Raw genomic sequence first — 16,756 nt, 5'->3', positions numbered from 1 at the left:
AATTAAAAAAAAGATGCGTACAGTGAGAATATGCCCTAAACTTAAAAAGGGCAAGGCTGGGAATATAGCCTATATGGCCACATGTTCATACCACTAGGTCTACACAGTTTTTGTTGAAAACTATATATAAAAAAAGGTTTCAGAACCGTGTTGCAGGGTAGATCTCAAAATAAAGTTGACTATTACCAGCTTTGGTGTAATGTTCCCGTTACGAATTATTACGTAGACTAAACGTATTATTATTATTATTATTATTATTATTATTATTATTATCACCATCATCATTATTATTAGTTACAACTATTAGTCGCAGGTAATTATAACGTTAGCCATTTGACAGTATGCTAAATTCTGTAATCGTATTCTGCGATTATTATTCTGTCATATTTCAAATGAATTTTAATTAATGATTGTTTGCTCGTTATGTAGGCTATCGGGACTTAATCTATTAATCTATTATCGGTGTAGTAAGCCTGTTTACATGACTGCACTGCATCGATTTCTCTTTTATGGATTTACCATACTGTTGTCAAGATGCTGTGACGCAGTTGCCTTGGTTTCCAGTCAACTGCGCACGCGTATTAGACTTTTCTGGAGTCATGGCGGTGGACGCTGTAAACATAACATTATAACTAGCAAATTGTTCAAGGTAGGTTTTTCTACGGAGAAGACAAAATTCAGTTCGCTAGCCCATGCACAGCGAGAAGGTAATAACGATACATAGCTAGTTACGAAATACTATACTACGGCTAACTTTTAATAGCTTACAGCTAACTAATTATCTAACACTAGAGGCTAGCTAGGTTGCTAGTTAAATTCTTTAAGATGTAGCTAAGCATAATGCGTATTATTCCTTTATCGAACTGGTGGTATCGATAACTACCTAATGTAAGCATGTCACAATGACATGCTTACGTTAGGTAGTTATCGATACATTACATTACAATCGCTTTGCAGTAGGTCGGATCTTATCCAGAGTGACTTGCAAAGTGAGGACGACTTCCAGAAGTGGAATTTGTAGTGTGGTGTCTGAATTCATGAAGTGTGTTATCAGCTGTTGACTCGTTATGTCATCATTCAGAAACCTACAATGGAAGATACCTGGAAAACAGGTGACTTGGAAAAGCACTTGAAGGTAAGTCATACACTGTCAATTCTTTTACGCAGATGCTGAAGTAACATCATTTTACCATTTTTTGTCAGATGTGCATATAGCCTCAAGGGATGCCAGATTATGGGAAAATATTAAAGCATGACCCAGATTAAAAATATAAGAACATCTGATGAATCCTTAGTATACGCCCTGAAAGCATCACAAATATGCAACTGTTTCTGCTGTGAATGTACTACTGTGACAGATATTTAGCTCCAAGTGAGGTTGTTAGTTTGGTTGCACAGTAAATTAAATTAGTTTAACTACATGCGCTATCTATTCCAGAGAGGGGTGTATGATGAAGACAATATGAGGAGAAAAGACAGAAGGAGGACAGATGAGGAGGGGAAGAAGGGCAGAAGTGGGGATTCAGAGCGACGACACAGAGACCATGAAAGGGAGGCAACCAGGGAGAGGGACCGACACAGGGAGAGAGATGCCACTGGAGAAAGAACCAAGCCCAGAGACCCAGATAAGGACAAGGACCAAGACAGGCGGAGAGAGGGCACAAGGGACAGAACAGCAGGAAGGGACGAGAGAGAGCGAGACAGAAGGCAAGAGAGAGCGGAAGAGAAAGAACGAGTGGGAGACAACAGCAGAGCCAGGGACAGAGGTCACGAGAGCAGGGAACGACGGCATGAAAGAGCAGAAAAGGATAGCAGAGACGGGGAGAGAGAAAAGAGGAGAGTGGAGCGGGACCGCGAGCGAGGGACAGAGAGGGAGAGAAAGAGGGAGGAGGGCAGAGATGGAGACAGAGAGAGGGACAGGGAAAGAACCAGAGAGAAGGAGAGGGACAGAGACAGAGAAAAAGACAGAGATAGAGAGCATAACTATGAGAGGAGAAAAGAGAAAGACAGACACAGGGACAGGGAGAGAGGCCACAGCTCCAAACATGTTAAAGAAATGAACGACTACACGGAAGAACTGCAGGAGAAGCATTATGAATCAAAGAGAGAAAACGAAATAAGAGAAAGACACGGTGAAAGAGAACATTCTAGAAGGAAAGAGGACAAAGGTAAATTTTAGCTCAACACCGTTGGGCAACATAGCACAATCATGATATTTACATTGAAATTTGTAATTGTTGTAACTGTATTAAAAGGGTTGTAATTCCTACATGGATCACCTAATATGGATGTAAACATCCTTAAATTAAAGCTGACGGTCTGACACTTTAACGTCATATTAATTGTTTTATTTCAAATCCAATGTGCTCGAGTACAGAGCCAAAACAACAAAAATTGTGTCACTGTCCCAATACTTTTGCATTTAACTGTGTATTTATTAATGTATTTATTTACCTACTGATCTTTAACTGTCAGAGTACCAAGAACAACGACGAAAAGAAAAAGAGGAGAGGGAAAGGAGACACAGAGAAAGAGAAGAGCATGTGAGTTCTGCATTGCAAGCAAAAAAATAAAATAAAATAAAAAAACATTCTTTTAAAAATGTTTTTCCTAGTCATGTGTATCAGTGTGATGTGAACAAATGCATTCTCTCTCATTCTGTGATACTCAATGAGAAAATCTGGAATGGCTGATACAGTATGTGGTAGTGCCTGTTATTTTATTCCATCCCTGTGGCCTGAAGCAGCCCAGAGAGAGAAGGAGGCGTGAAGATGGGCCGAAGGAGGAAGAGCGAGAGAGGAGACGCCCAGAGCGCCAGGAGGAGACCCGGCACCGCCTCTCCAGTGACAGGAGGTCACATGACCAGCATGGGAAGAGGAGGCCCGCGGAGGAAGGAGATGGAGAGGACGGTTTGGTCCAAGTGGCTCCTGAAGCACGTTTGCACTCAGGAAGAAACAGAGAGAGGCAGGAGCCCAAAGAAACCAAGGTGAGAGGCGGAATGGGCCACCACACATCTGCAGCATACTCACACGGGTGGACCTGCAATATGTGGCCGGCTTCCTATTACTTGCTCTAATCCAAGAATGACACATATTGCTCTTAATGTTCTCTTTGCTATGAGAGAGGAAAATATTCTATTGAAAGATATTGGAGATTTTATCATTTCCCCCCCCCGCCCCCAGAGGTCTTACTGATGACCTTGGGAGTTTCCACACTGCAGTGATCTGGTGTTCCTGCTTTCCATTTCTTTTCTTTTTGTTTTTTTTTGCCTATTGGGAATGTTCATTTATAAATGCACACTTCTCCCATTGCTGCAACATGCTCTGTGTAGTCTCCAAAATACAGAGATGCACTTATTTGGACTTGTTTGTATATTCACATGTACGCGTTTGGTCTAGATGCTGATTTGACATGAAAGATTATAGGTCCAACATGAAGATATTTATATTTCTGAGAGCTGAGTGCTGTGCCAATTTGATTATCCTATGCCATGCAGTACAGTGCTGTGGATTATCATTCAGCACAATTCAGGACAGTTAATGTTACCAAATTATTGAAAGTTATAGATGCAGAATACTTTACCATAATGTGGGTGAAATGGACAAATTCTCTGGTTATTTTGTGAAGATAAAATTATATTTACTGAATATGTTTATGTCTGTAGGTTGAAAAAGAGGAAGTTGAGATTGAGAAAGTATCTGCTGAGGGTCAGGGGCATGAAGATGAAGCTGAATATTATGAGGAGGACTTTGAGGTATGAAAAATTAAACAAAAATTTGCAAAAGCTATGTATCTGCAGGTTTTTTAAAGGATTTATAAAGCTGTGTACATTGTGTTCCGGTTTTGTTCTTGATTTTATAATGTTATTTTGCATGCTTAAAATGGACCATTGTTAAAGAAAATGGTAAGTCCTGATATGTTAGAATGCTTGTTATATATACATATGCAGCTTTGTTGTAGAGTGAATGTCACATTTGAAGAGCAGGCATATTGTAGTTCACTCGTAATGACACTGAATCAGAAATTCCACTGTGACCAATTAAAGAAAACTACAGTGTGTGTATTAATTGTATGTACTTTTAACACACCACTGAGATGTGTGCCCTCTGTGGTATTGACTGTATATCTTTCCTTGAGACTTCACATGAGTTAAAAAAAATGTATTAAACCTATCAGGTACAGTGAACATCTGCAAAATCATTTGGGTCAAAATGGAATATAGTTAATTTACTGACAGTGCATTTAGAGAAACGTACCTTCTTAAGTAGGCTCATTGATGTTTGAAACGGTGAATAAGTGACTGAGCTCTGGGTCTGTGCTGCTTTCTGCTGAAAGGATTACGAGGATGATTTTGAAGAGATTGATGAGAGTGACAGAGAGGAAGGTGATGATGGGGCGATGAGTGAAGAAGGACACAAGGAGGAGGAGCTGTCCCCACAGAAAAGGCGGGAAATTGAGGAAATCCGGAGTGCCATGAATGCAGAAAATGAGAGGGTCGGTTCGTCCCAGCAGTGGCATGCAGTAGAGGAGTCTGAAATAGTGAAAAGAAGTAAGTGAGGCTAAATTAATATATGTATTAATATATGTTTCTGTTGCTTTCCTGTAACTAATTTGGCTACACGTGGCTGTCAGATGTTTTTAAGGAGAAATTTAAACTGGCTGAGTCGTAGTTTTACATTTACGCTCTTAGTAGGAGCTATTTCTGCTGTTAGTTTGTGCTTCATAGGGCTCATGAGGGGAGGTAGCAATGGGACAGGCAAAAAACAGAAATCTACCTTCGTTTTGCTTGTAATTGGGGAAGCACCTGTTTTTTAAGCATTTTAATTAATAACAAGGCTGCCAGTTTGCATAATTGTATACAGTCTAATGATGGTTTATTGATTGTTGACAAGTAAAAGATTACAGTTTGGAGATGTTCGCTCACAAAATTGAATTCCCCCAGATTCTGATGTTCCTCAAAGAAAAAACACTCAGCATGGGAAGTTTATAGACTTTGTAGCGGCCAAGCACAGGGAAGTAGGCAAGAAGATAGCCAGCAAGCAAAAGTAAGTCTGAATGAATGTTGATTTCTGTGAAAGTAATGTATGGTTTTGCCATGTGATTAAGGTTTAACCCTTAAAACCTGAAATTCTCATTAATGTCATTTCCAACACGATGGTTTCATTGTCGGTGTTAAAAGTCTGATTGTGCTGTATTACTGTGTGACTTTGGTATTATGTCAAAACCATATAGAGTATGTATGTAATTGTGTTATTACCATTATGCATGTAATGTCTGTGTTTATGTAAGTCTTCCAGCTGCCCAAAACACAGTGCTAAGAGCTCCCACCTGGTTGTGCTCCATTTCAGAAAACGCAGTGCGGAGTTGCTCAGATTGATTGATCTGGACTTTTCAGTCACTTTTTCTCTGCTGGACCTGCCTCCAGTGAATGAATATGACATGTATATTAAAAGCTTCGGGACGACAAACACTAAACAGGTTTGTGTGCATGTGTGTGTGTGCGTGCGTGTGTGTGTGCGTGTGCGTGTATGCCTGTGCGTGCATGCGTGCATGCGTGTGCGTGTGTGTGTGTGTGCCTGTGTGTGTGTGGGTGCATGTGCGTGTGTGCCTGCGTGTGTGTGTGTGTGCGTGCGTGTGTGTGTGCGTGTGCGTGTATGCCTGTGTGTGCGTGCGTGCATGCGTGTGCGTGTGTGTGTGTGCGTGTGTGCCTGTGTGTGTGTGGGTGCGTGTGTGCCTGCGTGTGTGTGTGTGTGCGTGTGTGTGTGTGTGTGTGTGTGTGGGTGCATGTGCTGTCTGCGTGTGTGTGTGTGTGCGTGCGTGTGTGTGTGTGCGTGCATGTGTGTGTGTGCCTGTGTGTGTTTGTGTGTGTGCTTGTGTGAGAGAGAGAGCATCTTTCCTGTAACAGACTGGCCGTGTGCTCACTTCATACAGCATCTCCCCTAATCGTTACCCAGCTGACGCACATCTAATTTCTCATAAATTATAAAAGCTCTTTGAGAATAAAAATCATAAAAACACAATGGCATGCTTTGTGTAATTCATTTTTTATTACATTCGCGTGGTTCGCCAAAATATTTCCAGATAGCACAATCCCTGTTCCCAATCACCTCCAGCATCACAACTATTTATTTTAATGAGATGTATATTTAATTGGAGCTTATTGGCAGGCTATTCTAATTTGGTTAACTTTGTATGTAACAGTTGGCATTTCGTCCAACCTGAATTTTAATTGCCCCAGTTTAGTGCCTAGGGCTTTATTCCACGAGTGCCATCTATCTCCATGACAATTAATATCTTTCCATTACATTCACATGATGCGATTGTGAGAGCATTTGTCCTTCCCCGTGACAGGCATATGTCCAGTGTAATGAAGACAACACGGACAGAGACGTTCAGACAGAGGAGATTGAGGCTGATGATAAATGGACACAGCATCCTGGAGACAGCCGCACTGTCTGTGGAGGTAAAGGAAGAAACAGCCTCCCTGTGCTGGAATGTTCTCTCAAGGAAGTTAAATAGATGCCAATGACATTCTGAAGAATTTTGAATACAAACATGCAGTAAAGTGTGAAACATGATTTAATGTGAATCAAATTGGTATAAAATTTTTTAAAAATTGCTAATAACATTTTATGTTATTCTTCACAAGAAATGAGAATTTGGGATATGAAATTTGTTCTTGAGACAGGTCATTATTTGAACATGAATATTTGCATGTTAGAACAGGGTAAATTGGATTGAAAGCATGCAGTTTTTGAGGTTTCCCAGAAAAATACATGTTTAATTTGTATAGTGTTCAACCTTTTTAAAAAGATTTAGCAGTCTTAAAACTTTTTTGTATATGGCAGTATTCAGTGTTTTTTTGTGATTGTTTCAGGTCCAAAACTCATCAGTGAGGCCTCTGATGAATCCATGGCCAAAATGAACATAGATTCCAAACGACTGGCAGAATTTCTGCTCTCAGCCTCTCAGGTATAAATATTTGTTATTTTACTAGTGAACAGAAAACTAATAGCTTATGTGATTTTGTTCTTGAAAGCAGTGTCCCTCCTGTTTGCCTTTTGCAAAGTCACTATGAAAATGGTGACAATGAGTGTTATTGGTCTTCATACAGTAAGCATACCCACCACATTCTGTTTGCCTTTATTAAATGTCAGCGCTGGGTTTATGCCGTGTGCTCTCATGGGAAACAGCTGTGACTTATTTGAGGTGAAGCTATTTATGGTCAGTCTGGAGTCATCAGTCTTTTTTTGTTTGTTTTTTTTCCAGGTGGTAGCCATTCTGTTGGAGGAGGACAGAGCTGAAATGCATTCCTGGAGGAAGCAGAAGTCCCAGGCACGCACTTTGTCTTGCAGTGACGGATGTCTGCAGCTCAACACTAAGCTGCCATTTCTGCATGGTAACGCTCCACTGGGTCTTATTTACATTTACATGTATTCATTTGGCAGACTCTGGTGTCCAAAATGACTTTCAAAGCCATTATGGCACTCAAGTGCAAATAACGCGGGTAATGACTTGCACTAGAACCAACTAGGGACAGCAGCGCTATTGCCATTTAGTGCAAAGCTGATCTGAATTAAATTCACTTCGATAAAATACATAGACACGTTTATATTATATTAAGTAAACATATCTCAATTAATTTACTTTTTTCTGCATTAATATGTTGGCCAGCACGACCCAAGCCTGTTGGCTTAGTATTGTTTGTTTGTGGAACAGAGAAGCCATTTCTCAACAGTTGCAGACACTGATTTGGCCCGATCTACGGAATATAATAAGCATCCTTCTGTGTTTGCAGATGAAGCCGATTTGGCAGAATGTTTTTTTGCTGGTCTAGGCTGTGTCTTCTCTGTTTTGTGTTTTCTACTGTTTGCACCAATGAAAAAGTGGGAAGACTTGACAGTGTGCCGAATGAGCTCCTGATGCTGCGTTATGCTCCTCTGGTCTTACAGGCCGGGAGGTGAGTCTGATCAGCTTCTCTCAGGTCCAGAGGCAGACGCTGCTGTCTGTCCACGGTCCTGCCACCAAGCCCAGCGCGGTCCGCCTGGACAGCAAGACCATCCTCTGCATCTGGAACATCTGGCAGCCCTCGTGTCCTCAGAAGGTCCTGGTCTATGAATCAGAGGTACATTCATCTCTGCGTCCAGCTCAAAACTGATCTACTGCAGGCTTCAGTATGCCATTTAGCTGAATTATAGACCGATTCTTGTGGAAAAGGCAAACTGCTGTTTTTACTCCCGGCTTTACAGAAGAAGTTGATGTTCTTGACATATTTCGATTTTTCAGCAGCTTAGTTAATACGTGTAAAACCTTGGCTACATATTATGCTTTCCATACAGCAGGCTATTTTACTGAAGGAAAGTGACTTGAGTACTGAAGGAAAGCGAGTTGAGCAGGGCATTGCTGTTGTACCCTCACAAGTGTACAACGGCAATGCCCTAGCCTGTGATTTGAACCCGCAACCCTGTAGTTAAGCCCCACCCCTCACCACAGAGCGCTGCAGCAGACCCGGGTTCTCTCCTCCGGCAGGTGCTGTGCTGCTGCTTCAGCCCCGGTAAGGCCACGCTGGTGTTCGCCGGCACCGCTGTGGGCTCTGTGGTAGTCTGGGACCTGCGGGAACACTCCACCCTGCACCAGACGTTAAGGATTGGAGACAACGACTGGACTCTGCGCTATCCCACCTTCTCCACCGGTGAGTGGAAGGCTACTGCTGTGCATCTGGGTCTGCTGGTCTTCTGTGGTAATTGTGCACACATAGGAAATGTGGGTGTTTGTTTTGTCAGTCTGCGGCTTTGCATGAACCCAGGTTGATAGTGTTAATTAAAGTGACTTGTGCCTTGGGGCAGCTTTACTGCATAGGTAATAAACTGTGTGTGTGTCTTGCAGTCTTTACTCACAGGTATATAAACAGTTTGTGTCCATGCACAGTCTTTACTCACAGGTACATAAGCAGTGTGTCCTTATGCAGTCTTTACTCACAGGTACATAAACATGTGAGTGTGTGTCCTTGTGCAGTCTTTACTCACAGTCAGATAAACTGTGTGTGTCTGCACAGTCTTTACTCACAGGTATATAAACAGTTTGTGTCCATGCACAGTCTTTACTCACAGGTACATAAGCAGTGTGTCCTTATGCAGTCTTTACTCACAGGTACATAAACATGTGAGTGTGTGTCCTTGTGCAGTCTTTACTCACAGTCAGATAAACTGTGTGTGTCTGCACAGTCTTTACTCACAGTTACATAAGCAGTGTGTGTCCATGCACAGTCTTTACTCACAGGTACATAAACAGTGTGTGTCCTTGTGTAGTCTTTACTCACAGGTACATAAACAGTGTGTGTCCATGCACAGTCTTTACTCACAGTTACATAAACAGTGTGTGTCCATGCACAGTCTTTACTCACAGGTACATAAACAGTGTGTGTCCTTGTGTAGTCTTTACTCACAGGTACATAAACAATGTGTGTCCTTGTGCAGTCTTTACTCACAGGTACATAAACAGTGTGTGTCCTTGTGCAGTCTTTACTCACAGGTACATAAACAGTGTGTGTTTCATTGTTCTGTCTTGTACTCTCTAGGTCATGAACGTGTGTGACCTATGTGCCAATGTCTTTCTCACAGTACATAAACTGTGTGCCCAGCACATCTTTACTCACGTACATAACATGTGTCCATGCACAGTCTTTACTCACAGGTACATAAACAGTGTGTGTCCTTGTGCATTCTTTACTCACAGGTACATAAACAGTGTGTGTCCTTGTGTAGTCTTTACTCACAGGTACATAAACAGTGTGTGTCCTTGTGCATTCTTTACTCACAGGTACATAAACAGTGCGTGTCCATGTACAGTCTTTACTCACAGTTACATAAACAGTGTGTGTCCTTGTGTAGTCTTTACTCACAGGTACATAAACCATGTGTGTTTTCACAGACTCTGTTCTGTCGCCGGTTGGTCACTTCTCCTCTGTGAGGTCAGTGGAGCCGGTCCCTGTTGCAGTGGCTGAGGGTGTGAGGCCAGAGCTGTCTCTGCTTCCGTCACACCAAGGTACTGTTGCCCACACACATTCTATTTAAAAAGTACCATAAATTGTACTGTGCAGTTTCAGAACAATCATGAACTCTTTTCCATTGTGTGGCTCAGCGTTCTGGTTGCACTCTCTCTTCCTGCTTGTCAACCCCTCATTACCTACAATGTGATATGTACTGTGATAATGCTTCTGAAATTTATAGGTATATTGTAACTGCTATTGTAATTACTGCATAGTTACATGATTAACATTTGTGGTACATTTGTGTGCAATTTATACAGTTATACTCTCAACCCGTGTGAAAAACACAAAGAACATACCCTGATTACACACACAATCACTAACCATTTATGCAAGTACAGGTTATGTATGGCTGTAATTGTATAGCAGTTAAACAGCGCTTTCTTTCTGCTAAACCGCAAATGGAGTTTTCCTGCAGCAGCGGCTGTAAATATGCTTAACGTAATGTGTATCATTACCGGCTTGTTATCCACCAGGGTCGTCACAATAAAATATGCATTTAGTGACACTTCTGTTTAGAAAAAAAGGCTTAATGAGTTTCTCTTTACTGCATCTTCGTAAGAGGTTGTTGTACTTCTGTTTGTAATGCAGAGTCATCAGGACTGTCTTTCCAGTTAGCATCTCTGGATGAAAGTGGAGTGATGAATCTGTGGGTGAGTTTCAACTGAAATTAGTTTTGACTGATTAGCACAGGCTACACTTGCTAATTCCTATGCAGTAATGCTGGTAATCCCTAAAGTAACCCTAATTGGACCCTTGGGTTTTCTAAACACGCCAGCCGTGAGCAAGTCGTTTTCAAATCACAGAAGCCTGAACCTGAACAATTACCAGACACATTCCCAAGATCAGGGACCGTCGGAACTCTCCCAGCTCGTTCTCATGAAACAAGTTTGGAAATTGGACTCGGGTTGGGCCCCGGTCATTTGGGTCTCAGGGGACCTCTATTCCGACCTCGACTCTGTTTTTCGACATGCTGGGACTTGTAGTTTTTCTGTCCCTCAGGTCGTAGTGGAACTACCGAAGGCCGACCAAGCGGGTTCACAGACTGACTTGGGTGAGAATTTGATGCATCTTTGCTGAATCCCTTTATTGGTCTGATTACAGTAAGTTGTTTCCATTGCGATTGTAAATGAGAGGTTTTTAATCAGTAGCTTCCTTTTTCACAGGTCTCAAACCGGGCGGAAAAGTTAAGCTGCTTCACAGTTCCACATTTTTTACCAACGGGAGGTGAGATTTAACTCTGAAATCTCATCGTAGGGTCATCAGTTACTGCTGATTGGACGATGAGTAAATGTTTGCAGTCGCCCTAGCCTAAAGATGATGCTGTTTTGGGACAAAAACCGGACACAAACTATATCCATATTATTTCAACTGCATTTTCTTCTGGTTCTTCTTTTGTCTTCTTAGTCTTCCTATTTATATTCAATAATATATAATAATAATAATAATATTCATAGTTATTATTATTATTATTATTATTATTATTATTAGTAGTAGTAGTAGTAGTAGTAGTAGTAGTCATACCTATGTTTACCAGTGGGCTTCATTCCACTTACAGTAGATTTCTGTCTCTCCTGTATGTGAAAGTGTATTCATATTGAAGGTATGAAATTGGTTGGGGGGTCGCTTTGCATTTAAAGGTGATGTATGTAAGATTGTAAGATCGGAGATGTGAGTGGTGAGATGATTTCCTGTCTCAGCAGGTCCCCCCAGAGAGACGCAGTGAAAACAGAACCCCTGCGCACTCTGCTCTTAAAGTTCCTCCCCTCCGACTCCAGCCATTTCTTCATCGGCACAGACATGGTAAACATATTACTCATCCACACTGGACAGAGCGAGCACTGTGTCTGCTGAATTACCTTTAGGCCTTTCAGCTTGCATTCTGTTGACTGGCCACCAGGTGGGAGTGCAGTCAGCACAGTGGGAGTGTGGTTCTGAGGCGGTCTATTGCATTACATTACATTTCATTTATTTAGCAGACGCTTTTATCCAAAGCGACGTACAAAAAGTGCATTTCATGGTCGTAGACAACTGCTAAACACAGGTTCAGTAAGGTACAATACTTATTTTGTACAGCTATTTCAAGCCAAGAACACAGTTTAGTTCACACAGTGAACACTATTCAGACCTAACCTCTGCAAAGCCAACTAGGCAGAAGAATAAGCTACAGTATTAGGACAAATACAAATTACCAAAAATTACTATTGCTTGTGCTCAGTGGAGTGGAGTGACTGATAAAGAGGTCAAGGTACTGGGTCTAGCATCCTGTCATCTGACATATCACAACTTGCTGGGAAAACATGTATATTCACATAGCAAAGTTGGGAGAAGGTCTGTTTCATCCACCTGCCCCCTGAATCGTTCTCTCCCAGAGCTGAACTTCCCTATCCCTAGACTCCAGGACTGAAGCAGAGGGAGGAAAATGTTCACACAGAGGACAGCCCAGTAATGAAAGGGAGGAACAGTGCCATCAAAGCACAAAAAAGAACATAATCGATGCAATAAGCAAAAGATATATTTGTAGCTTTGGGAGGGAGCGATAAACAAAATATATATTTGTGAGTTAATGCTATTCTACATGGTGTCTATACAATTACAGTTAGCTGGTTTAGCCCATGTTTATGTCTGTTGCATGTGCGTGTGTGTGGGAAGGTATATCCAGCAGGTTTCTCTCCTCCAGATCCAGGGTCATGCAGTGAGGTGCAGGCTACAGCAGACAGAGAGCTATTCCCTTATTGATACACAGATTCCTAATGAGCACACATCACACACATGAATATGTAACATGATAACATCGTACGATTGCAGGGTCTGGTGACTCACGGAACCAGGCACGGGTTAAAAATTCTGCCAAAGTTCTACAGGCCACAGGAGGACGGACTCCGACCCGTCCACATCACGGCGGTGGACGTCTCTCCATTCGGAGAACCTCTTTTCCTGGTATGATCCTCATTCCTGTTTTTATTTCTGTTTTTACTGTTTTACGCTTCACATGTTTTTTAATTGTACAATCCCTGATCAGAAAAGTTTTAGAAAAGAACCCATGAATGACTTCCCATTGAAAGGGTTCAGTATAACCCCCCAAAATAGCAAAAAAAAAAAAAAAAAAGGAGCTTTATTGTTCTGAATTTGAAGATACCTTAACCATGAGTAGCTGTTCAATTGAATTTCATCAGCAGGGTGTGTGTGTACTGTAAATGTGGTGTAGTGAATGTGTATGAATGGTTGTGTGTGTATGTATATGTACATGTACTCATGCTTGTGTACAGGGGCGAAGGTGTAGTATAATGGGTAAGGAGCTTGTAACCTAAAGGTCACAGGTTCGATTCCTGGGTAGGACACTGCCATTTCACCCTTGAGCAAGGTATTCAACCTGTATTGCTTCAGTATATATCCAGCTGTATAAAAATGTTTTAAAAAATTCAAAGAAATGCTAAAATGTAAAAAACAATGTAAAAATAAAAATTAGGCGCGTGTGTGTGTGTGTGATTCTGTCCCAGGTTGGCTGTGCAGACACAGTATCAGAATTACGCGCCTGTGTGTGTGTGTTTCTGTCCCAGGTTGGCTGTGCAGACACAGTGTCAGAATTACACGCCTGTGTGTGTGTGTTTCTGTCCCAGGTTGGTTTTTGCTGACGCAGTGTCAGAATTACACGCCTGTGTGTGTGTGTGTTTCTGTCCCAGGTTGGCTGTGCGGACACAGTGTCAGAATTACACGCCTGTGTGTGTGTGTTTCTGTCCCAGGTTGGCTGTGCGGACGGCAGTGTCAGAATTACACGCCTGTGTGTGTGTGTTTCTGTCCCAGGTTGGCTGTGCAGACACAGTGTCAGAATTACGCGCCTGTGTGTGTGTGTTTCTGTCCCAGGTTGGCTGTGCAGATGCAGTGTCAGAATTACGCACCTGCGTGTGTGTGTGTTTCTGTCCCAGGTTGGCTGTGCGGACGGCAGTGTCAGAATTACACGCCTGTGTGTGTGTGTTTCTGTCCCAGGTTGGCTGTGCGGACGGCAGTGTCAGAATTACACGCCTGTGTGTGTGTTTCTGTCCCAGGTTGGCTGTGCGGACGGCAGTGTCAGAATGCACTTGGTGAGCAGCGAGCAGCCAGTGATGGAGTGGAGCAGTAGTACAGCCGGGCAGCCGGTGCTCTCTGTCCAATGGGCTCTCACCAGGCCGGGGGTCTTCTGCGTCTTAGATGCAGCCTCTAACCTGCACGTGTGGGACTTACTGGAGAAGGACTATGAGCCAGTAGCAACAGAGGAGCTCCATTCAGACAGGTAAGCCATGTGCAGGTGGGGGACGGTGTAGAGAGGTAGGATTACATCACCTGAGGGGGCTGCCTGCTCCCTGCAGTTCCAGAACTGCATCTTTTCATTCCTTCCGCAAGTCAGGTCCATGCTGTTGGGCTAGCTGGTGCCTAACACTAGCGTTCTTTACATTACATTACATTACATTTTACATGACATTTATTTGGCAAACGCTTTTATCCAAAGCGATGTACAAAAAGTGCACTTCATGGTCATAGACGACTACAAAACACAGGTTCAATAAGATACAATACTTATTTTGTACAGCTATTTCTAGCCAAGAACACAGCTGGCTAGAAATAGCTGTACAAAATAAGTATTGTATCTTATTGTGTTGTAGTGTTCTCCACTTGTAAGTGGCTCAGGATAAGCGTCTGCTACAGTAAGTGTGATGTACAGTAAGCTGAGTGAATACCGTTTTTTCCCTCAGTCTTTTTAACATTTTTAAAAATTTTATTTATTCATAGTGCTGTAAATACGTATTTGCGCCCTTCTTGATTTCATATATTATTGCATATTTGTTATAATGAATGGTTTCAGATCTTTAGACAAAATGTAATATTAGACAAATGGAACCCGAGTAAACACAAAGAACATTTTACAATTATTATTATTTAATTTAGAAGTCAAACATCCATGTGAAAAGTTATTGCCCCTTTAGTTAATCAGTCAACAAATTAACCAAATTTAGTTAATAATTAGATTCAGCTGACTGAAAACAACCAAGCTCAATTGCAGCCTACCCCGTTAAATCAAAACCACACTCATATTGAACTCTACCATCAGAGTGAAGTAGTCACCACAAATTTAAGAAATTAAATTATGGGAAGTGTTTGGGTGCAGTTATTGCTGCTAAGGGTAGAGCAACCATTATGTTTAAGGGGTCAATGACTTTTTCACATGGGTAGTATTGATTACTTTTTCATTAATCCAAATAACAATTTTAAAAAATTGTTTTGTGTTTACTCAGTTTCCCTTTGTCTAATATTACATTCAGTGTGACAAATTCAGTGCAACTAATATGCAGTGTAATAAAGGAAATAAAGAAGCGGACAAATACTTTTTCACAGCACTATTAAAGTACAAAAAACGTGTGCACACAATTCAAAGGCGTGAATGCACCTGCCTTTGTGTGTGTGAGCATTAACTCCTAACATGTTGACACCTCGCACACCGTAGCTCCACATTCGGGAGCTTTGGAGTGAAAAAAGGGGGGCACAAGGTGGCCTGTGCTAGAACAACAGGGGGCAGAGAGAGAAAGAGGAAGCCTGAGGGCAAGAAACCAAAATATCTGTAATGAAACTGTTCAGCATGAGAGAGGGGAAGTCCCACAAAAGGGATTTTTATTTCACCTTTTCCTCTTTCACCTGTGTGATGCAAATCAGGACACAGAAGTCTGTATTCATTTACAGCGACTTGTAGATTGTCTTCTGTGAAATGCAGGCTGTAGATTAGAATCTGATGCATTCTTCTCTAATCATCAGATAACCGCCATTGTTAGCATTATTCCTTCTTCCCTGCGCAGTATTTTCGCATATGTTCGTTTGTGCAGCCGGGGCTCTGAGAGCATTTGTTTTTATTTTCAGGGTTACCGCCATGGCTGTTTTCGGGGACCCGGCCAAACCGAACACATTATCAGGAGTGTCTCTGGCCAAGCAGTCCGGGGAAATTGAAATTCAGTACTTCAGTAAAAGGTGGGCAGTGCCCGCCCCTGCAGAGATAGATACACTGCACAACATACTGAACAAGTCTTTCTGAAATATTCCACCTGCTGTTGGCTTTTGGACATTTCATCTTACCTTCTAAAAAAAGAAAAAATATTAAATAACACACCTTGCCCAAACTAGTTTAATAACTGGAGTCACAAAATATCACTTTTGTCATTAAAAGGCAAGCGTGGCTATGAGGAATGCATGGAATCTTTGACTGTTTTTATGTCACTGGCTTTGTCCATATGAACATGTAAGCATAAAGGAATAAAACTGTCAGTCACACCTCAAAGAGGTTCACCTGGAACTTTTGCACAATCTTTCTTGGACAAATCACGTTTTCTGCAGAAAGACTGCATTTACACTTCAAAATGGAAACTGCGATGACATTCTGCAGCCTCCTTCAGTTGATATCTGTTAAGCTCCAAAGATGCGTATAATATGTAATCTCACTTGTTGGCTGAAGAGAACGAAAAGGTAGAATGTATTTAAAAGCAGCCAGCTCATTCCACAGTGAACACATGTATTTTTTGTACAAATAAAATGTAATAGTTATACAATAGAGTATATTTGTATATGTATTGTATTGTTATTTTTCAACCAATAAAATTGATTCATCATCTTTGTCTTTTCATTTATCTTAATTTAGCTTAATTTCTCAAATCTGAAAGTCAATCACACTGTGCATCAAAAGAGAAG

The 16,756-nt window shown here is 41.7% G+C and overlaps 1 protein-coding gene across 4 annotated transcripts; it reads left to right on the top strand.

The window, feature by feature from the left end:
• Positions 1 to 534: 534 nt before the first annotated feature.
• dync2i1 (dynein 2 intermediate chain 1) lies at positions 535 to 16,679 on the top strand. 4 transcript variants are annotated; one of them, XM_064332760.1, is made up of 22 exons: positions 535 to 649; positions 1,082 to 1,135; positions 1,439 to 2,168; positions 2,476 to 2,543; positions 2,744 to 2,986; positions 3,665 to 3,754; positions 4,336 to 4,549; positions 4,943 to 5,045; positions 5,349 to 5,478; positions 6,352 to 6,463; positions 6,878 to 6,972; positions 7,270 to 7,399; positions 7,953 to 8,125; positions 8,530 to 8,692; positions 9,931 to 10,044; positions 10,640 to 10,701; positions 11,051 to 11,102; positions 11,215 to 11,275; positions 11,749 to 11,851; positions 12,857 to 12,988; positions 14,095 to 14,318; positions 15,935 to 16,679. In XM_064332760.1, exons 2-22 carry the CDS (start codon positions 1,091 to 1,093, stop codon positions 16,104 to 16,106), a joined length of 3,216 nt encoding a protein of 1,071 aa, XP_064188830.1. In that variant the 5' UTR covers positions 535 to 649; positions 1,082 to 1,090; the 3' UTR covers positions 16,107 to 16,679. The 4 variants fall into 4 exon arrangements, with proteins under 4 accessions (XP_064188830.1, XP_064188829.1, XP_064188828.1 ...); XM_064332759.1 differs by having other exon boundaries at positions 551 to 707; positions 2,747 to 2,986; XM_064332758.1 differs by having other exon boundaries at positions 551 to 707; positions 11,752 to 11,851.
• Positions 16,680 to 16,756: the final 77 nt, after the last annotated feature.

The sequence above is a fragment of the Anguilla rostrata genome, chromosome 4 (genome assembly GCF_018555375.3).
Source record: "Anguilla rostrata isolate EN2019 chromosome 4, ASM1855537v3, whole genome shotgun sequence".
NCBI classification, from domain to species: Eukaryota; Metazoa; Chordata; class Actinopteri; order Anguilliformes; family Anguillidae; genus Anguilla; species Anguilla rostrata.
The sequence above is the reverse complement of the archived record's forward strand: the minus strand, read 5'-3'. Positions and strand labels throughout refer to the sequence as shown.

Bases quoted from the DNA above. Each gene is read 5' to 3' on its own strand.
- dync2i1 (XM_064332757.1), top strand. The intron at 10,702-11,050 runs GTGAGTTTCAAC...TCTGTCCCTCAG, and splicing joins GTGGAGTGATGAATCTGTGG to GTCGTAGTGGAACTACCGAA. The intron at 11,852-12,856 runs GTAAACATATTA...GTACGATTGCAG, and splicing joins TCTTCATCGGCACAGACATG to GGTCTGGTGACTCACGGAAC.